This window comes from Bubalus kerabau, chromosome 2 (genome assembly GCF_029407905.1).
Source record: "Bubalus kerabau isolate K-KA32 ecotype Philippines breed swamp buffalo chromosome 2, PCC_UOA_SB_1v2, whole genome shotgun sequence".
NCBI classification, from domain to species: Eukaryota; Metazoa; Chordata; class Mammalia; order Artiodactyla; family Bovidae; genus Bubalus; species Bubalus kerabau.
This window is the reverse complement of record NC_073625.1, coordinates 185,187,952-185,210,632: the sequence shown is the minus strand read 5'-3', so window position 1 is coordinate 185,210,632 and position 22,681 is coordinate 185,187,952. Positions and strand designations below refer to the sequence as shown.

At 37.9% G+C, this 22,681-nt stretch overlaps 1 protein-coding gene across 3 annotated transcripts in view; it reads left to right on the top strand.

The window, feature by feature from the left end:
• The window catches only part of ATP2C1 (ATPase secretory pathway Ca2+ transporting 1), a 153,272-nt gene that overhangs the window by 112,852 nt on the left and 17,739 nt on the right, over positions 1–22,681 (top strand). For all 3 annotated transcript variants that reach the window (XM_055569700.1, XM_055569698.1, XM_055569699.1), the window contains 7 exons: positions 660–726; positions 6,128–6,252; positions 10,516–10,613; positions 12,663–12,758; positions 12,847–12,936; positions 14,714–14,818; positions 20,562–20,718. In XM_055569700.1, the coding sequence (XP_055425675.1) occupies positions 660–726; positions 6,128–6,252; positions 10,516–10,613; positions 12,663–12,758; positions 12,847–12,936; positions 14,714–14,818; positions 20,562–20,718 (738 nt within the window). The remainder of the gene's footprint in view (positions 1–659; positions 727–6,127; positions 6,253–10,515; positions 10,614–12,662; positions 12,759–12,846; positions 12,937–14,713; positions 14,819–20,561; positions 20,719–22,681) is intronic.

Below are 22,681 nucleotides of genomic sequence, written 5' to 3'. Positions count from 1 at the left end.
ATTAAAACTCTGATGCTTTGTTTTTCCTCACAAAACCAGTGGTACATCCCTTCCCCTCACTTTCTTTTTCAAAGATAAAGATTAAAAAATAGAGTAAAGAATCAGTTGTTTCGTATATGTTAATTGCTTTTTAGCTTTCAAATGCTGCAAAGTTAGTAATTTTTAAATGTTAATTGCTGTTTTAGCTGTCTTACATCATCTCTGGGCTGAGTCCTAAATACTTCTTGGTTTGCAGTACAAATTTAATGTGTAGTATCTGGGTATGGAGTTATGAGAAGTAAAGTTCTAGGGTTTATTTTTGCAAACCTCACAGTTAATAGAAAACCTACATGTATGCGCTGCCTTCTTTTTTTCCCCCATTGCACAAAAATACTGGTAATGTTCTCTTATATTGGGAACTTTCAGATATTATTACTTTAAAGGATGGGTGGCAGCAAAAGGTAAAACTGTAGGTGTGTGCATGCATACACAGCTTTAACCTTAATATTAATTTAATCTTCCCTCCTTAATGGAGTTTTATAAAATCTTGCAACTGTGATCCGATAAACTTTCCCTTTTATATCAAGGAACTTTTGCTGCCCTCAGTTTGTTGTTCTGTCCGTTGTATGCTCAGGTGATTTTATATAAAAGGGAAAAATAGCTGTTTGATTCTGTTATAGGTATCATCATGTTGGTTGGCTGGTTGCTAGGAAAAGACATACTGGAAATGTTTACTATTAGTGTAAGGTAAGTTCTAATGGTTTGTTTATAATTTGAAGTCTTTTGCCTCTCATTTTTTTTGTTTGGCATAGCTTATGTTTCATTATGGGTTTTATATGAGCACATAAGAGTATATTAACTGTACTTAAATAGTTCAGAATTCATATATTGAAATGAGCTCTAGGAAAATGAAAACCTACATGTATACAGTGGAGAAACTCCACACTACATATCTGGTATTACCAACCAAATGTTGCATTTTTAAACTTAGACAATCAAGGATCACCAAACTGAAAACTAGGAGCATGAGAAAGAAAGACCACAATATGGAAATTGAATAATCAACTCAGAGGAAAACCAAATATGCAGGAATAGAAGAAAAATTGAAAATGAACAGAGAAGTATTCATATTTTCAGAGATTTGCGAAGAGATTGCATTCGTGACAGACAAATTGTTTTGGAAAAGGATCACAGGACCCACATTGTTTTTCTTTTTTAGTTATTAAGTTTATGATTTTTAAGAGGCATCCCTGGTGGTCCAGTCGTTAAGACTTTGCCTTCCAGTGCAGGGGGTATGAGTTCAATCCCTGGTTGGGTGGCTAAGATCCCACATGCCTTTTGGCCAAAAAACCAGAAGAGAAACAGTAGAAGCAATATAGAACAAATTCAATAAAGACTTTAGAAATGGTCTACATAAAAAAAAAAATCTTAAAAAAGATTATGATTACTGAAATTGAAAACTCAGCTTAAAAATTGTAAGTCAAAACGGTCTCCCCAAAATAGAATAAAATGTCCAAAACAGAGGAGATAAAAGTGTCAAAGAGAATAATTCAATACATGCCATATCTCAGTAAAAGGAGTTTTAAAAAGAGAGAAGAAATTATATAAGAAGTGAAGCAAGACATGAATCTTTATAGATCAAAGGAATCCTCCAGATGCCAAGCAGGAGGACCAAAACTCCAGCTTAGAAACATCATTGTGAAAGTCAAGAAAACAGGTCAGTTCGTGTGTAAAGGAAGGAAAATTTGACTGGTATCATACTTCTCATTAGCAACTGCAGTTTCCATCACAGGGTGTTTTTAGTCTCCACTAAGATTTCACCTCACAAGACTTTCCTAGGTCATACCTGGTACCTGTGTCCTGAACACCACAGGGCAACTTCCTCTTCTGAAAGTGTTCCTGCAGCAGTCCCTGCAGCAGTTCAAACAAGCAGATGAGATGACCATGTGAGGGCAGGAACTGTCCTGGGTTAAAATGCCTCATATTCTGTAGGAGCCAACATCTCTGGAAACATACACTTTCCAGGATGCCTGATTGGACCATGTCCAGTTATGAGATTCACCACAATCGGGAAACCCAAAGCTATGGCTTCCTATAAGATAATTATAATTCTTCCAATCCATAGATAATTTATTGGTCAGGAGATCCTGTTATCATAAGCAGTGTTGCCTAGCAACATAGTTGCTATACTGTCACCACTAAGGGAACAAAGCTAGAGATTTAACCAAATAGAGAAGGGAAAAAGGATTTTTTAAAAACCTTCATCCACAGCCACTTTGAATTAAAGGAGAAGAAAGTGGGGCAGTACAGTTAAAACATGGGGGAATTGATTTTAAATCTATAAATCTAGGACTAGTGAAAGTATCAATTCAGGGTAAGCAGGTAGTCAGAAAATATATTCCTTACCTACTCTTGTATGAATTCTAGAGAATCAAGAGTGTAAGAAAGGAAGACAATGTTGTATAGGGTGTAAGAAAAAGTGGGACTCACTCAGTCCTTTATGGAGAAATTCTGGATGACAGCTCTGTGATAGGTCTAGCAAGTAATAGTTAGGCTTTTAGAATAAAAACCAGTAGATTAAAAAAAAAAAAAATCAAATGGAGTACAAGGAATAACTAGGATGAATAAGTTAAAAGATATTTGTGATAGAGTAAAGGAGTATAGTTTTTCCTTGGAGGAGCAAAAATGCAACTTGAAATTCTTGGCTTCAATATATGTAAAAAAGCATTGGGTTAAATATAAAATGAATTTAAAATTGGGCATGAATTTTATTAATCATTGGCATATCATCTATTGGACTCATGTTTTTTTAGAGTATTTTTTAAAGAGTACTTCATGAAGATTAACACATCATTACTTTTATTCCTACCTCAGGGTCCTCCAAGAGATCAAACATTTAAACCGTTTTTTAATAGAATAAAACTCATTCTATTTCACAATGACCATATGGGTCTATTGCATTTTTATAAATTTTAAAATACACACGGGATCTTTAGTGACTTTATTTTTCCTATGTCTTGAAATATCTTGCTTTCTTGTTACCCTAACAGTAATTTTAACAAGTATTTCCAACTGTGCTAAAAATGAGTAAAACAATGAGAAAGCAGAAGAATAAATAGCTTTTAAAACTACTGTCCAACTCTGTGACCCCATGGACTGTATAGTCCAAGCCAGAATACTAGAATGGGTAGCCTTTCCCTTCTTCAGGGGATCTTCCCAACCCAGGGATCTAACCTAGGTCTCCCACATTACAGGTGTATTCTTTACCAGCTGAACCACAAGGGAAGCCCTAGAATACTGAAGTGGGTAGCCTGTCCCTTCTGTAATAATAAATCATCATTATTATTTTATCCTTCAATTCTCTTATTATTTTGCCCATAGTATTATATTGTCATTTAAAAAGGTATAAAAGGAGTCTGGGGATAAAATTTTGGGGGTTTTCTTGCATTCATTAAACAAATTTGAGAAATTGAGGGTTTTTTTTTTTACCATAATGACAAATACGAATTGACAGAAGAGTTTTCATAATTATTACACAAACCAGAAGATGAATGTAAAGCAGCAACCACTCTAGGCTATAATGATGAAGGTGAAATTGAATCATTATAAAATGAAATCTCAGTACCAAACCCTTGGATGATGATACTCTAGATTTTCTCAAACTCCTGAATTAATGACTAAACTTTTTTTTTTTTATCTGCACTGTGTGGCTTGTGGGATCTTAGTTTCCTGACCAGAGATTAAACCTGGGCCATGGCAGTGAAAGTGCTGTGTCCTAATTCACTGGACCACCAGGGAATTCACTGAACTGCTTTATTTTTAAGGATAAAAGGAGAAGGACAGACATTCTCTTATAGCAAGGAATTTGTCATGTAGTATTGTGTTACAAAGAAGATGACTCTCCTAAAAGTTATGAGTCATCAGCATTTTCAGAAGTGTTACATTTTAGAGAGAGATGCAAACAGAGGAACCAGAACTGATAAACCTACAACCTGTTAAAAATGGTTTTTTAATTTGAAATCACTATTTTGTAAGGTAAATGTGTTCTAGGTTTATTCATGACAGTTCATGAGCAGTTGCGTTCAAAGGACATTATCCAGTTCAGATATACATACTTTCAAATCCAAGAGTATAGTTTGAGGTTAAAATTCAAATAAAAATTTATGAAGTTTTTCATAATCCATTCTGTTCCTTTGTAAGTTATTTATAAAATGATTTAAATACAAAAGAATGAGAAGGTCCATTGGATCTAAGTTATAAATGATGATAGCTATCTTTGCTGATACAGTGAGAGTTAATGGAAGCATAAGTAAAGAAGATTCTATTTGTACTTAGAGGTTCAAAAGAGAAAATGAAGTATTAATGATGACACATATTTCTTGGTTATACAGTGTGTGTACTATTAAGCCAGTAATTATAAATATTATTTATTGGATTTTAGCTTTTAGAATCAACCTATAAAAAATTGATGATGGCTGTAGAACATGGTGTAATGATAGGCAAGTTTAAAGTATGAAAGTGAAGTCGCTCAGTCGTGTCCAACTCTTTGCGACCCCGTGGAGTGTAGCCTGCCGGGTTCCTCTGTCCATGGGATTTTTCAGGCAAGAATACTAGAGTGGGTTGCCATTTCCTTCTCCAGATCTTCCTGACCAGGGATAGAACCTGGGTCTCCCGCATTGTAGGCAGACATTTTACCATCTGAGCCACCAGGGAAGTCCATTGGCAGGTTGGTATAAACCCCTGACAGGGTTTCTGCCATAAGTCGTATGAGGTCACCACGGAACCGCTGAGCAGGGCTCCTCATTTGCTTCGCACAGAGTGTGCCATTCATTCACACAAGCACACTGTAGAGTTAGTAAAGTACAGCAGAAAACATGTTTGTTAGGAGAATAAAGAACTAGAGCTCCAAACTGCCTTACCTTGTCCTGAAGAATCTCAGACGAGCCCTCAAGATGAAAGGTTGCTGCTGAACCACAAAGACACCGGGATTCTTGGCCTCCAGAGGAGAAGAATTCAATCTGGGGCCAGTGACCAGGCTTGATTGCTCAGAGCTTTTGTGTAATAAAGTTTTATTAGAGTATAAAAGAGAGAGAGAAAGCTTCTGACACAGACATCAGAAGGGGGCAGAAACAAGTTAGATCATGCTAAAGAAAAAGTTGGTAATAGAAATTGAGCAGTAGAGGGGGGTGCAGGGAGCAGTGTTAGAGTGAAGGATGAATGTGTACCTACCTGTCCTCATCTGTGCCAGAGTCAGGGGGTAATACCTGGAATGGGACAAGTGGAGTTTTAATTTGAATTTTTTTTTTTTTAATATTATGAAGAGAAATAAGTAATTTTTTGTTGTGATAAAATGCACATACCAGTAAAATATTCCCTTTTAAAGTATGCAGTACAGTGGTGTTAAGTACATTCATATTGTTACCACCATCACCAACATCGTTACCACCATCACCAACGTCTAGGGTTGGAACTTTTAAATCACCCCTGAGAAAAAACCCTGTGCCTGTTCATTCCCCATTCTGCCCTCTCCTTGTCCTCTGGTAGCCACTAAACAGATTTCTGTCTTTTTGGATTTGCTTATTCCTGACATCTCATATAAGTGAAATCTTGCAACATGTGTCCTGCTGCTTTCCTTAGCATGATGTTTTCAAGGTTTTTCCATTTTTAGCATGAATCATACTCTCTTCTTTTTTATGTGCTCCCTTGTATGGGCATACACCACAATTTAACATTCATCAATTGATGAACATTTGGGCTTTTTCCATCTTTTGAGTATGAATAATGGTGCTTTGAACATTCATGTGCAAGTTTGTGTGTGAACACCTGTTACTATATGTATGGATGAGGAAACTAAACTACAGGGGTGGTGGCATAATAGCTTAAGGTCACACAGGTAAAAATTGAAGCTTGGAGTAGAAATCTAGGCAGTGTGAAGTAAGAATGTATGTTCTTTAATCACTGTACTTAATCTGGTAGCTTGTAGGTAGCCAATAAATGTTAATCAATTTTTCCACATACTAAGTAAGGCCTTTTATGGGTTTGACAGCATTGATTTTACATTATTTAGTCTCTAAGTAAGAGCTAATTGAAATTATTGTTATGGGTACTACTGAATTTATATTAAATGCTATGTCTTTATTGGCTACAGTTTGGCTGTAGCAGCAATTCCTGAAGGTCTTCCCATTGTGGTCACAGTGACTCTAGCCCTTGGTGTTATGAGAATGGTGAAGAAGAGGGCGATTGTGAAAAAACTACCTATTGTTGAAACTCTGGGTAAGTCTCTGGTTAGAGCATACTTGTCCATTGACATGTTAGTTTACATTAACAGAGATCTTAAGGTTTTATAGCTTTTGTGCTAGAGGTTTACATGGTGGTGGTGGACATACAGCAATGTTGAGGATGGTTTTACTAACCAAAAAAGGTCATTAAAAATTCATCTCACTCAGGTAAGGGAACTTTAAATCTTTCTGCATCATGGAGTGTTCTAATGCTTAAATCATGTTTTAAAAAAATAAAGTGACTTTCAGTTCAAGATGGCAGAGTAGAAGGAAATGCACGTGCTCATCTCCTGTGTGAGCACCAAAATTGCAACTAGCTGTTGAAGGAGAACACTGGAACCCACCAAAAAATGATATCCCCCATTCAAAGACAAACAAGAAGCCACAATGAGATGGTAGGATGGCACAATCATGATAAAAACCAAAGCCCATACCTGCTGGGTGAGTGATGCACAGTCTGGAGAACAATAATACCAAAGAAGTTCTTGCACTATTGTGAAGGTTCTGAACCCCACATCAGGCTTCTGACCCTGGGGATCTGACAAAAGGGATGGGAATTGATAGCTTATGGTGAACAGTTCAGATTCGTGATCTGAAGGAGACAATTTTGCTTCGGGACCAGAGACTTGGCTTCAGTCACTCAAAACTTGGTGTGGTAAAAGATTTATTACAGTAAAAAAGGGATAGAGAAAGCTTCTGACACACATCAGAAGGGGGCAGAGAGTGCCTCACAGGCTAGTCTTATCAAGGCCTTACATACTTTCTGGTTACTTTTATGTTGGTTACTAACAACCAACAATACAAAGGTCTTATCAGACTCATTCCCACAACATATATCTTAAGATAACAGGATTAGTCAGAAGGTTCTTAAGAAGAAACATGTTCTGGAGCAACATGCATTGTTATTATATAATCATTAGTACAGAGCAAGTAAGGAAAAATATACCCATAGTAAGGAAAAACATACCCTTGAGTAAGATGAATTGTTTTCTTGTATAATCATTAGCTCTGGGCTTAAAGAAAACTAGTCTTAGAAGAAATAGATTGTTGCCATAAAAACTCAAAGCTTAAGAAAAAAACATCTTATGTGACTAGGATGAAGGAATGTAGAGGGAAAAAAAGTTTGTCCCTTTTTCCTCCTTGAGGGCCCTGGACTCCTTATCAACCTACCTAGGAATTAACTCTTTCAGAATCCCCAGGTAATCTGACCTTGAAGGCCAGAAGAATTTGATTATAGGACTTCCACAGGACTAGGGGAAAGAGAGGCTCCAGTTTTGGAGGGCACAAAGAAAATTTTGCCTGAACCAAGACCCAGAGGAAAGGAACAGTGACCCCACAGGAGACTGAACCAAAAATACCCACTAGTGTTGGAGGGTCTCCTGTGGAGGTGTGGTTGGGGGCTCACCACAGGGATGGAGGCACTGGTAGTAGCAGTCTGGGAAGGTCCCTCCTTGGGCTTATTCCTCTTGGAGGTCACTATTAACCCTACTAGAGAGCCTTAGATCCTAGGGCTGGGTCACCTCAGGCCAGATAACTACCAGGAAGGGAAACAACCCCAACTGTCAGCAGATAATTGGATTAATGCTTTACTGAACAAGGTCCTGCCCACCAGAGCAAGACCCGGTTTTTCCCACTGCCACACCCTCCCATCAGGAAGCTTACGCAAGCCTCTGTCTGCCTACTCTTCCATCAGTAGGCAGACAGAAGAAGCAAGAACAGACACAGTCCCACAGCAGCTAAAACAAAAACCACTTTCGAGAAAGTTAGGATGAAAAAGTAGAAAGTTGTGTCCCAGATGAAGGGACAAGGTAAAATCCCAGAAAAACAACTAAATGAAGTGGAGATAGGCAGTCTTCCAGAAAACGAATTTAGAATAATGATAGTGAAGATGATTCAGGATCTTGGGAAAACAATGGAGAAGATGCAAGAAATGTTTACCAAAGACCTGAAAGAACTAGAGAAGAAGCAAACCGAGATGAATAATACACTAGAAGGAATCAATTGCAGAATAACTGAGGCAGAAGAATGGATAAATGACTTGGAGGACAGAGTGATGGAAATCACTGCCACAGAACAGAATACAGAAAAAAGAATGAAAAGAAATAAAGACAGCCTAAGAGACTTCTGGGACAACTTAAATGCACCAACATTCTCATTACAGGGGTCCCAAAAGGAGAAGGAAGAGAGAAAGGACCTGAGAAAATATTTGAAGAGATAATAGCTGAAAACTTCACTAATGTGGGAAGGGAGATAGTCAACCAAGTCCAGGAAGCACAGAGAGTCCCAGGCAGGATAAAGGAGGAACACACAAGACAGACAAAAATTAAAGACATAGATAAAATATGTTAAAAGCCACAAGGGAAAAATGACAAATATCACACAAGGGAACTCCCATCAGGTATCAGCTGAAATTCTCAAAATTTCTCAAGCCAGAGGCAGTGGCATCACATTTAAAATGATGAAAGGGAAGAACTTGCAACCAAGAATACCCAGCAAGTTTCCCCTTCAGATTTGAAGGCAAAAACAAAAGCTTTCCCAGAAAAGCAAAAGTTAAAAGAATTCAGCACCACCAGTCCAACTTTACAACAAATACTAAAGGAACTTCTCTAGGCAGGAAACAAAAGAGAAGGAAAATACCTACAGAAAATTTAAGTCCAAAACAATTAAGAAAACGGTAATAGGTTTATACATATCAATAATTACCTTACATGTAAATGGATTAAATGCACCAACCAAAAGACATAGACTGGCTGGGTGGATGAAAACATGTGCATGTATGCACTCCACTTACCACATCCCTGTGCTTGACCCCCCACCTCAAATTGTATGTAATTATTTTATATTGTTAAATTAATCATGTTCCTATTATGGCTTGCAGTTGTAGTTATCTTTTATTTTTTGTCTGGCTGTTGAGTGTGAAAACTGATAAACATCTTTTACTGTTGTGATTATGTAACTTACTTAATACCTTTGTATCATGATTGGTCAACAGAAGAATAGTAGAACTCTATATCACCAACATTAGGCTCTATTAGAAAAACCTGTGATCACTTTTTAAAACCCAGATGTAGATCAGAATTATCTTGAAATGTTTTGAAAAGTCCAAATGCTCAGGTATTGCTTTTTTTCTCCAGAGCTTGAGATAAATTTCAAATGAGCAATCATGTTTAAAAACAACTGGACTATATGATGATCTACCTAGTTTGTTTCAGTTTTTCTATTTCACATTCAGTGCTCCCATTTCATTTAGTTTATGTTCTCCAATATATCCAGTATTTTTTGGATGTTCTTTTTCAAGTCTTTATCAAGCATTGTAGAAAAGCTTTGGTATACATAATATATATGCTTTATAGTTTTTTGAACATAACATGAATTTTTGCCCAGTTAAAAAAATTACAACATTTTGGTTCTGCTTGTTTGACTTATTATGAATAGAATGCTAGATTTCTAATTAAAAAATAGTGTACAACAAGCAGCAAAGGTGTACTATATAGCATAAGGAACCATGGTCAATATCTTGTAATAACCTATGATGGACAGTAATTTCAAAAATAATAAATGTGATTTGTATAATTGAACCACCTTGCCATGTACTTGAAACATTGTAAGTCAACTATACTACAATAGAAAATATATATATATATTAAAATGAAGTAACATGAAACTAGAATTACAGAGATTTATTCTTTTTTGACATCTCAAGAAAAATAATTGATAATGATAGATCTTAAACTGTCATTCTTGAATTGAATTTATTAAGAACAGTAAGTATATAGTAGTTATATTGCTATAATGTAATTATATGTATGATACAAAAATTTTGGTTGCTTTATGTATGTTATGAGGGTTCTTTTTATTTAGGAATTCAAAAATGTTAAATTTAGCTTCTAGTTTGTAGTTTAATATTGAGAAGGCAAAAATTCCTTAAAATACTTGCTGAAAAAATTACATGAGTTTATATTTAGGTAACCTTGAAACTTTCTAGAAAATGTATTATATAAAGTTGCTATATATAGTTGATATCAAGTAGCTTTCTAAATAAAAAAAAAGTCAGCATTTATCAGTATCTTTTTAATTCCAGAAATTACCTTATGATAAGTAAACATGATTAGAGAAAACAACCTAAAATTATCCATGAGCTTGAGTTTTACAATATTCAGAGAAGCAAGGCAGTTTTCTAGAATCTTTAATTTGTTTTCAGTGTAAACTTTCATTTTTTTAAAATGACTCTTGTGACTTATAGTGATTTATTCTTCAGGTTGCTGTAATGTGATTTGTTCAGATAAGACTGGAACGCTGACCAAGAATGAGATGACTGTTACCCACATATTTACTTCGGATGGCCTGCGTGCTGAGGTACTCTGTAGATGTTTTTTTTTAACAGCAGAATTCCTTTTTAGGAGTCTTGGTGTTTAGAATTCCTAACCATTCCAGTGTCTTCACAAGGGTGCAAGTTAGTTGACAGCTGAGTATTTTTCCATCCCGTGTAGTTCTCCCAAGTCTTGATCCTGCTCCAGCTGTTCAGTGCAGAAATGTTGATCTCCCTCAAACCCTTTCTGTCTGTCTCTACATCCATCTGTTACCAGACTCTGGACCCTTGCTCTATCTGCAACAAAGGAACCTCTCAGAATTCCTTAAATGAAGATGCTTTAATGGTTTCCCATTATGACCAGGGTCCTGAAGTGGGGCTGCTCACGGCTCTGGGTTCTGTCCCATACTTCCTTCCTCAATCTGTATCTCCCCTTGGCTTTCCATAGACCAAGTACACTGACTTTCTGGTTCTTGCAGTGTGACAGAATTGCTCCTACTTAAGGACCTAAACAGTTTATGCACCTCTTTTGCACCTTCATCCTTTGCACCTCATTTCTAACCCATTTCTTCAGAAAAGCTTTGCTGATCACCTAGAACTCATCCTGTGTTAACATGTTTTCATAGCTCCCTACCTTTTTGTTTAGGTGAAGTCCTCTGTCTCTCTTCCCATGATGCCTTGAGCATAATAGAGCAGAAATTCTGGTGCCCAACACAGGGTCTGCTTTGTAGTAGTACATACTTGTTGAAAGAATAAATGAATGCATGAATTATTCTACTTTAAAAATTGTATATGAGTGGCCCCTGAAGTGCATGTTAGTGTATGTGCATTGATTAATTTTGAAGCTGTATGAGGACAAGTTTCAATCTCAGCTAGTTGTGGCAGAATTTCTGACTGGAATTTTCATTAATACTACTTGTTATGGGAACAGTATTTTAAAATGTATTTAAAACCAGTTCTGTGAACAAAGGAAGAATTTCACAAATTAACAGAAGTTGTACTTGGGTCTATTTAATCCTATTTTACTAGGCCTTAAAATGAGACTGTATTTAGCGTGTTAGATTTGGTTAGGATACCCAGTGCTGTGTTGTTGGATGTGTCTTTTCTGGATGATTCAGAAGGGTCATTGGGTTTACATGTGCTTATATGGTCCAGGTGTGAAAGGTAGGATATAAATTTATCTTTTGTTTTAAGTCCAGAATTTTGTATGTTAAGCATTAACTGTGAATTCCCTTAAACTGCCTTATTTTTATCATGAACTTTAGCTTGTATTTGGCTTGGCTTGTTGTCACAATATGTAAGTATCTGACTTGTCTCTGTCTCTGATTTTTAAAATTGGTCTGTAGCATACTATGTTAAAGTACTTGGTAAGTGCTAGGGTAAATCACTTATCTCTGAGCTTTGCATATTTACAAAAAGAACTCTGTTTTTGTCTAGGTCATAGATGTGTCACAAATGTCAAATGTAATAGATTGGAATTCTTTGCAAATTGTAGTGTTATATAAATGTAGGACTTCCCTGGTGGTTCAGATGGTAAAGAATCTTCCTACAATGCAGGAGACCTGAGTTCAATCCTTGGGTCGGGAAGGTCTTCTAGAGAAGGGAATGGCAACCCACTCCAGTATTCTTGCCTGGAGAATTCCATAGACAGAGGAGCCTGATGGGCTACAGTTCATGAGTCGCAAAGAGTTGGACATGACTAAGTGACTAATACACACACACACACACCCCTATAAATGTAATGTTATGTAAATTTAAACTCACTTATATATAGAGATTTTCATGGTTTATTTTCCCTTTTTAATAATATGTTGTAAGTAGAAGCAATAGAAGGTTATATTGGCAATTATATTGTTTACTTACAATGTACTATGTATTATAATTAGCATAATAGTTAATATTTGTATGGAATTAACTATCACTGTAGTGAAAATTACTATCTATGCCTTTTACTATTAAATGTTCTTTTAGATAAATTTAAATGCTTCTCTACTTTTAATAGTGTCATGATGAACACAGCTCATCAGTTTTCTGTTTTCATAAGTATTGTCACTGCCTACTGTAGTGTATTATTGACTCTACTTTATGTTCCGTAGGTTACTGGAGTTGGTTACAATCCATTTGGGGAAGTGATTGTTGATGGTGATGTTGTTCATGGATTCTATAACCCATCTGTTAGTAGAATTGTTGAGGTAAATACTGCTTTCTTTTTAAGAAAGTGGCTTTCTTCATAATGACTTAGGATGCAGTGATGGGTTCATAGTTGTGTATTTCTCTTAGGCTGGCTGTGTGTGCAATGATGCTGTAATTAGAAATAACACTCTAATGGGGAAACCAACGGAAGGAGCCTTAATTGCTCTGGCAATGAAGGTATGTGCCTGGTCCTCTCTTCTTTGACATGTGAAAACGTCACTCTCACAAGAGAATATGAACCCATGGATTTGAGTGTTGCTGGCTTTTAGGTGTGGAGTGAAGAAGATGCACAGGATTTCATAGTTTGTACTGCCTTTTGGGAACCAATTGTAGTCTTTCTGGAAATACAGAGCATGAGGGTTTTCACTATAACTTTCTATCTCCTACATGCAGCATATAAACTAATGACCAGTGATGGGTTTATTCTTACAAAGAAATGCTGTTGTTTTTCGTAATATTCAGAGTGTTGTATGAAAAGTTTTATAAATACGTGTAATTGCTGAAAAGTGCCAATTTTCAAACATGAAATAGGCAACATTCTTTAGTATTTCCATGTAAGGTTATTAAGGCCAAGATGAGAAATCAGCTTTTCTTTTTCCAGTCTTCCCTTTCCTTCCATTATTAATTTCTTAAAATGAATGTAGAGATAGCGCTTCTATTGGGAAGAAAGGGTGCTAATCTCAGTGACTGTACCCCAGTTAATCTCCTTTTCTAAGTCCTACAGTTGATTAAATGAGAAACCTAAAAGTCCAACCTCGCACTCCCATAACAAAAATAAAACTGCTTTTAAGAGCAGTTTTAGGAAACGTGTATAAAATAGGATGCGTCTGAATGAGGTTGCTTCTGTTGAGATTCAGTATAGAAATGTAGGTTGTTATAATATTAATTTGATAAAGTCAAATTGGTGGTTTTATAATGTATATACTTCTTTAACGAGAAGTCACTTTCCTTTTTCCTTTACCATTTGTTTTCCTTGTAACTACAAATAGCATAGTATCACTTTTTAAAAGATATTGAAATTTATTGTGTTTAACTTTCTCCTTTTGAGAAATAAAGAACATGAAACCACCTGTTTATGGGTGGGGACCTCACAATTTAGGTAGGAAGTCCGTAGTGACAGACTGGAACAAATAAAAGGCAGACCAAGGAAGCAGACAGTCTTAACACTGAGCCACATATAAGAAGAGTGCACTTTAAGACTTGGAACCTGAACTTTGAAAGGAAGGAGGGATTTAGATAGGGATGGAGTGGGGTGTAAGCTAGATGAAGAGGAAGAATAAAAGCTTGAGGAATACATAAGGGTAGACTGGATTGTGACTTTTGAATTGGTTAGCCTAGGTGAAATGAACAGTTGAATGGCCTAGAGGCTTGTTGAGTTGGCTGTGTGATGGGTTACTGCAGGACCTTTAAAAACCAGGAAGGAGCAGTAAACTTGATTTTTGAATAATTTGAAGAATATTTTTGAGTAGTATTTTGGAATAATTTTAATGCCATACTACTGCATGGCATTAGTAGTAGTTAGCGTGTCAGTGGTGGGGTGAGAGGGTATAGGATGGCAGCAGCAGGCAGGGTAGATTTGAGTATCTACCCTGTTTGAGAATCGAGGAGTTGAGTTTGAAACTTCTGTTGATTATACAGTATGTATTGGCTGGACACCTTTCTTTCTTACCCTACTTCCTCCCAGAGTTTGAGCCAGTTGAGATTTTAATATAGTCAGCGTTGAAGTTTTGCTCTGCACATAGTTCAGTAGTGTGCCCTGGACTATCTGTATGCCCAGGCTTTCACACTGAACATGTGTGCTGCTTTTCAGAGAAGTATGGTATGTATAGGTGGAGTGCTGCTGTTTGAAGATAATCCAGGTATCTCTAACCTGCTTCCCTGCAAGTTGTGACTCTTGTTTCTTTGTTAAAGTAAAAAAATTGGTGAGAATTAACTTTTCTTTTGTGCCATATAGATGGGTCTTGATGGACTTCAACAGGATTATATCAGAAAAGCTGAATACCCTTTTAGCTCTGAGCAGAAGTGGATGGCTGTTAAGTGTGTGCACCGAACACAGCAGGTATCTTTCCATTTATAGAAAACTTACTCTGAATTGTTTAACTAGACTACTATTTTTCATTTACTATGCACCTTTAGATTTAAGCTGTCATAGACCATAACGCAGACTAGCTCTGAAGTGTGTGTCATTCATAGCAGACTCAGCCCTGGTTGTTTTGTGTTCTCTTTGAATTTATGCATAAACATGTCAGTTTTGCTACGTGAGCAAACAACCGAAAGGAGCTGGAGCCTGGTCTCAGTGTCCTGGAGCTTGTGACATCAGTCTTTTGACACGTTTTTTTATTCTTGGTGACAGGTTTCTGCTGACTGACTGTTGTCTGTGTTCTTCCACTGAAGAATGTATTGTCTTCTGACTGAACAGAACCACATTCTCTTGTGGAATAGTGGTTACCAAATGTGTATAATTCATGTTAGTTGGTCCAGCTTACAAACTGGCAAAGTGAAATACACTGATATATCAAAATTCTACCATATTTCTAGGTGCTTTAGAAATTTTTATGCAATGTATTGAGTCATGAAATCTACATTGTATAATCATATCACTTACAGTTGCTATTACCAGCTTGATGTGTAAACTTACTTTGCCCTGAAAAATATATAGTTGTTATTTTTATATTTTCTTTATTAGGAATTAGTAATTGGTTATGTGTTTCTGCCTGTGAACAAACATTTGAAACCAATTACATCTCTGTAGATGGGAATTAGGGAGAGGATTCCCTCTTACTTATAAGTAGGAAACATTGGTTTTAAATTGCCCAACACTAAACTTGTGCCAGAAACTGATGATGAGGGGAAGAATAAATTTCTGTTTAGTGTTTAAAGGAACTTTTATGAACCTCAGAGAAGCGGGACATTTGGAAACAAAACTATAAAAAATAAAATGGCTGTTACTTTAAGCTTTGTAATCTAAGCTTTCAAAAATTGCATCAGAATTAGATAATTTTCAGTTGATGTCCCTTGTCCATATAGTGATACAGAAGAAATATGTATATGAGTTTATTTGGAAGGTCTGTTTTTTATATTTTATATATGATCACACACTACTTCAAGGTAATGTGGCCCATGTGAAGTTTTACGATTTCACTTCAGCAATTTGAAATATACTAGCCTCACTTGTATATTAAATCTTTTCAGTTGCGGGGTAGAAGTACAGAGTGGCAGGTAATAAATCTGGAAAGACTGCTTGACTTTTCTTCCTATTTGCTGATGAGTTTTTCCTATAAAACAAATCAACCAGTGTAAGTAACAGAACCCAAATCCATTGACCTGACTCAGGATCTAGAAGAGGTCAGCCTGGCGTAGACAGGAAAAACTTACCAATTTAAAAGCTGCCCGGGATCAAGTAGTTTGTCTTTAGAGGACTTTCACTTGAATTCACAGCCTGCATTTCCTCTTCATGGATCACAGCCTTGTTGTGGTGAAGGGCTTGCATAACTCAAAGAAGCTATGAGCCATGCTTTGCAGGGCCACCCAAGAGGGACGAGTCATAGTGAAGAGTTCTGTCAAAACATGGTCCACTGGAGGAAGAAATGGAAAGCACTCCAGTATTCTTGCTGCAAGAACCCCATGAACAGTATGAAAAGGCAAAAAGATATTACACTGGAAGATGAGCTCTCCCCCTAGGTGGGAAGGTGTCCAATATCCTACTGGGGAAAAGCAGAGTACAATTCCAGCTGAGCTATTTAAAGTCCTAAAAGATAATGATATTAAAGTGCTGCATCCAGTATGTCAGCAAATTTGGAAAACTCAGCAGTGGCCACAGGAATGGGAAAGATCACTTTTCATTCCAGTCCCAAATGCCAAAGAATATTCAAACTACTGCACAATTGTACTCATCTCACACACTAGCAAAATAATGCTCAAAATTCTCCAAGCTAGGCTTCAACCAAGAACTTCCAGTGTTCAAACTAGATTTAGAAAAGGCAGAGGAACTAGAGATCAAATTGCCAACATCCATTGGATCATCAAAAAAGCAAAGAGTTCCAGAAAAATATCTGTGTCTGCTTCATTGACTGCATATGCTAAAGCCTTTGACCGTGTGGGTCACAACAAACTGGAAAATTCTGAAAGAGATGGGATACCAGATCACCTTACTTGCCTCCTGAGAAACCTGAAGAAACAGTTTGAACCATACATGGAACAATGGACTGGTTCCAAATTGGGAAAAGAGTGCATCAAGGCTATATATTGTCACCCTGCTTATTTAACTTATATGCAGGGTACATCATGCGAACAAAATGCCAGGCTGGATGAATCCCAAGCTGGAATCAAGATAGTGGGGAAACAGTATCAACAGCCTCAGATATGTAGATGGTACCACTCTAATGGCAGAAAGTTAAGAGGAACTAAAGAACCTCTTGATGAGGGTGAAAGAGGAGAGTGAAAAAACTGTCTTAAAACTAACTCAGCATTCACAAAAACTAAGATCATGGCATCCAGTCCCATCACTTTAGGGCAAATAGTTGGGGAAAAATGGAAACAGTGACAGATTTTCTTTGCCTGGGCTCCAAAATCACTGAGGACAGTGACTGCTGCCATGAAATTAAAAGATGCTTGCTCCTTAGAAGCAAAGGTATGATAAACCTAGACAGCGTATTAAAAAGCAGAGACATCACTTTGCCTGCTAAGTTCTGTATAGTCAGAGCTATGGTTTTTCCAGTAGTCATTTACTGATGTGAAAGTAGAACCATAAAGAAGTCTGAGTGCTGAAGAATTGATGCTTTTGAATTATAGTGCTAGAGAATATGTTTGAGAGTCCCTTTGACTGTAAAGAGGTCAAACCAGTCAATCCTGAAGGAAATAAACCCTGAATATTCATTAGAAGGACTGATACTGAAGCTGAAACTACAGTATTTTTGGCCATGTGATGCGAAGAGCAGACTCATTGAAAAAGATGATGCTGGGAAAGATTGAAGGCAAATGGAGAAGAAGGTGACAGACATTGAGATGGTTACATAGCATTACTAACTCAGTGGCCATGAATTTGAACAAACTCTGGGAGACAGTGAAGGACAGGGAAACCTGGGATGCTGTAGTCCAAAGGGTCACAAAGAGTTGGACACGACTTAGTGACTGAACAACAATCAGTCTGTATTTATCTCTGCTCTCTCCCTGGAACCTACCAAAATGACAACCAGTGAATAAAAGATAAGACTTTCCTATACTTCCTCTTTTATTAGTTTATCTTTTAAAGGTGAGGCCTAAAATACAGAGCTAAAAACAGGAGATCAGGTTGAAATTCTTCATAAGGAGCCCATAGAAATGTTCCACGTACCTTTTCTATTTTTTGAGGCCAGACCAGAAATCTTATCCAGGGCACAAGCATAGAAGGCAGAATTACACTTTAAGACTAAACACAGGATGATTAAGGGAAAGTTGTTGTCCAGGCTACTAACTCTACTTTCTCAGAATGCCTGCAGGGGCAGGTCTCCCCATATCCTCATTCTTTGTGTCAGAAGATGGAAGAGTTTCAGAGAAGCTGACTGGTTCTGGGGAGATCCCTACAGTATGGAGTGGTCCTGCGTAAGCTCTTTGTTCACCAGAAGAGTTTCCCTGCTCCTGGCCTTTGTCTCATCACTCTACTGTGAGGGCCATCAGTTGATAAACCCTGCAGTACCCACGGAGTTTCTAGACCTTTATTTGCTTCGGTCTCGAATGTAAACAGACAGACAAGGGTTGTGAGAGCCCTGGGGAGAGTCTTCAGTATAAAAGATGCAGACCAAGCCAACAGAGAAAGGGATCTCAGAGAGACAAAGGGCTGGGTTTTAAAGAAGATTTCCAGAGACCATGAAAAATTACAACAAAATACTTTAAATAGATTGTTTTTCAAATAAAGTGAAGAAGTCTATCAGAAACTAGAGAAGTCAAAAAGGTGGACAATATAAAAAGGTGTGAAAATCAGAAAATAGATGTAGGAGTTTCAACATCCACATAATAGTGGTGACAGAAAAGGACAAGAGTTTAACAACATCAGGAAATTTTCTAGAGGAAGAACTTCAGCTTCCAGAATAAAATTGCCCACTGGCTGCTTTGCACAGTGAGTGGGTTACAGAGGGGTGGGGGTGAGGAAATAAACACACCAAAGCCCCTGATTCAAGTAATTTGAGGGCACTGAGAGAGAATTCTAAACAATTTCAGAGGTTGTTAGGGTGGGGAGGAAGGGCAAGGGGGAGGGAGTATACACATAGATTAGGAATTAAGTGGCTTCTTAGGCTTTCCAGATACAACTCTGCACACTAGAGGCTGGGAGGTGATTGAGCCTTCGACTGAGAGGGTGTCTCTTCCCAGCTGAACTTACATATGTGGGGGTGAAATAAAAATGTTTTCACACAAGTCTCAAAATGCATAGCCCCACATACCTTTTCTTAGAGCGATACTGATGGATAAGTTATTCCAAGGTAAGAGTATACACTAAAGGGAGACTTAGAACCCAGTGAGTTCTGACCAGTGGAGGGGTGAAGGGAAGCTCCAGGATGCCAGTTGTGTAGCAAGCCTGGAAATGAGCTAGAAAAGGAAAGGCGGGAGGTCCTCAGACATCATACGGGAGGAGTAATAGCTTACCTGCTCATTGGATCATGTGCAGAATACATTGAGAGGTGCTTCATAATATGACGTGGGAAAGCTTGGAATTAATTAGTAATAAGTATAAAGGAAACTGAGCAAATAAAAAAAGAGGCAATTATTAACTGTATGAAAGACAAAACTTGAACAGGAAGAAATGTATTTGGCTTATATGGGCCATGGAAAGAACATTATACCTTTCTGCTGCCTCTGCTGCATCTGCTTACCCGGGGACCAGGGAGATGGATGCTCCTCTCAGTGTGAGCTCACACTGTTGTACCAGGGACAGAGGAGGGTCACATTATGGACTGGTTCATAAATCACCACTTGGAAGAGACACAAGTACTACTTATGTTTATTCGCCAAAGCAAATCACATCTGACTTCAGAGTGGTACAGAGGGGCAAGGAAATACATTTCTGCCACGTGCCTCCAAGGAGAGCTGAGACATTTGTGAACTGTTCTGGTGGCCACTTGGCTCAGCAGTGAGGAGTTAGAAAGTGAGCAGAACACTGGTGATTCTTGTTCTGTGTGTATTAGAACAATGGAGAGAGAGGAATAGGGAATGGGGGTGGCCAGACTATCACCTGTCACAGCAGACAGTATAAACTGACAAGTAGAAAAGTAGCTGTAAAAATGTAATTAAAAACATGACAATAGGTACCCAGGACAACAGCCAGAAGAGTTAAAATTGGTTTGCCTCTGTGGAGCATAGGACTGGAGGTGAGGAGGTTGGGCAGGGGACTGCAGGTTTTCATTGTAAGCTTTTAAATATTACTTAACCAAGATAAAAAGTCTGCTAATACCCACAATTGCAAGCTTGTTGTGAGCATTAAATGGAGTCACATATATGCATGTAACAGCACTGTAGAAAGCCTGAACCATTGTTTGTAGGCTGATGTTAGACCTCTTTCCTTTTCCTGTTATGTTATGAGCTCAGATCTCAGAGTATGGAGCTGAGTGTAGACGTACCTTCAGTATGGAGGTTGAAGGGGTAGAGTAGATGCTGTGTTCTAAAAAGGATGCAGAAAGCTCTCTCGTGAACTTTTAATCATCAGAGTTCAAGTGCTATCTTGAGTTACTTCTCTGTGTATTATGGGAATCCATGCTGCTTGTTTTTGACCCCAGTGGCTGATATATATGAATTAAAACTAACTTGAATTTATTTGCTCTGTTTTTTCTTAGGACAGACCAGAGATTTGTTTTATGAAGGGTGCTTATGAACAGGTGATTAAGTATTGTACTACCTATCACAGCAAAGGGCAGACCTTGACACTCACCCAGCAGCAGAGAGATCTGTACCAGCAAGAGAAGGCCCAGATGGGCTCTGCAGGGCTGAGAGGTAAGTCCATGTCAGCACAGTCACCTCGGTGGAGAGGTAGTGCTGCTAATTGCAGATGGATTCGTGCTTCACATCTGAGCTGCCCAGCTCTACCCAGGCTTTGTAGAGCCCTGCCATTTCTGAAATGCTAGGTTTTAGCTGACTAATTGGCCCCCAGAACATAAGTTGAAAACATAGCTAAATATGAAACTTCTAGTTCTTAGAGATCTTCAGTGGTCTTCTGAGCAGCTGACAGAAATTTCATTTTAAGACAAGTTTATCTTGTGAGAAGGGTAATGAATGGAAGTAAAGTGATGTTACTCCTTCCGTATGTCATCACTTGGTCTTGTTTATTAATTTGAAATTCTTTACTAAATATTAAGAGACTTAAGTTTCTAATTCTTTAAACTGAGGTAGTTGCTGACTCCTTCCCATCTATCACCAGAGAGTAAAGAGGTGTCCAGACTTGGCTTTGTGAAATGCTGTTGACTGGACAGTGATAGGGAGAGGGGGTCAGCTGGGCACACACACATCAGCATGGGTAGGTTTGAAGATCAGGGGGCAGGGCCATTCCTGGTCTTTACGTTCTGGCTTGTGGGGAATATGCGCCCATGGGTGCATGCACACATGCATGCATGCACTTCTGTAGTCTTTCTCAAGGAAATTACAAGAGTTGGCTTCCTTAATTTTATTACTATTTACAAAATGAAAGTCAAGCACCGCAATTCTCAGAGCAGGAAACAAGTATGTAAAAACTATTCTTATTCATGGTTCACTTAAGCAAGGTGAACCATAGATTTACAGGACTTCTGTTCTTATAGGGTAGGTTTAGGAAGATATTCTTGTGGCTTCCTTTGAGGGCAGTGTTTCGTTATTCTTAGTAGCTCACAGCTAGAGGGTTTTGAGTTGACTTGCATTTATAGAATCTTAAAAGTATGGTATGTGCTCCCTGTTTTCCTTAATTTTTTTAACAGAAGCATCACAGTGTTTTTTTGGGGGGTGGGGGGGGGGCCTAGTTCTCTTAATCTGAGAGATTGTGGAGCTTTGTGTATGTGTGGTTTGGTGTGGTAACTTTGTGAAATGGACCAGACATGGTGTGGAGCACATCTTTGTTTCACAGGCTCTGGGAAACATTCTGGGCATCCATCTCTTGCTTCACATCTCTTCCTCTTCTTATGCTCCATTTTCCTCCCCCTGCTGAAATTGCCATGATGAAAAGTAAAGAATAAATGAATAAAGATTTTAAGTTTAACTTGATATGAACTTACCTTGTACCTTATAAAACCTAAGTTTCTTAAAATACATGTGGTTGTTAATTTTAAAATTGGAATATATTTTGCTTTTATGTTTCAAATATAAAGGAGGGAGTTGGGGATCCTTCACATGAAAAGGTCTACATACCTTTTTCCCATACAGTAGCATTAGATCTTAATTTATGCTAAAGAAGCAAACAAATACAAAATACTGACCTCTGGGCCGATACCACCCGTCCACTGAGGGTGCCAGGAGCTGGTGTCCCTTGCTTAGAATTTGCTGACACATGGGTTGATACTCACTTCCCCCTTCTGTCGCCATCTTCCTCTGTTCCAACACAGGAACTGTCAGGTGGCTTACTCCCTCCAGAGTGAAAGCTTTTGGTGGGGCTCATATCTCCATACATTTTGTGTTGGAAGTCATTTGCCTCTAACCATGGTTTTCCAAATGTATCTTACCCTTCATACCTTCTGCTTGAGTAAGAATGGATACTTCCTGTGGTCTCTCTGGGGCTTTTCAGTTACCCCATGAGATACATATGTTTAGTTTGTGTGCTTTGTGTGTGTGTGTGTGTGTGTGTGTGTATTTGGTAAGTGGTTCAGTCTTTTAGTATAATATCCCAGATGTAGACACATCCCTCTGGCTAAAAAGGCAGCTACTGCCAAAGTTCTGGAATTCTGAGAATAAGCTAAATGATATTTGGAAATGAATAGTACTTTGTCCTGTATCT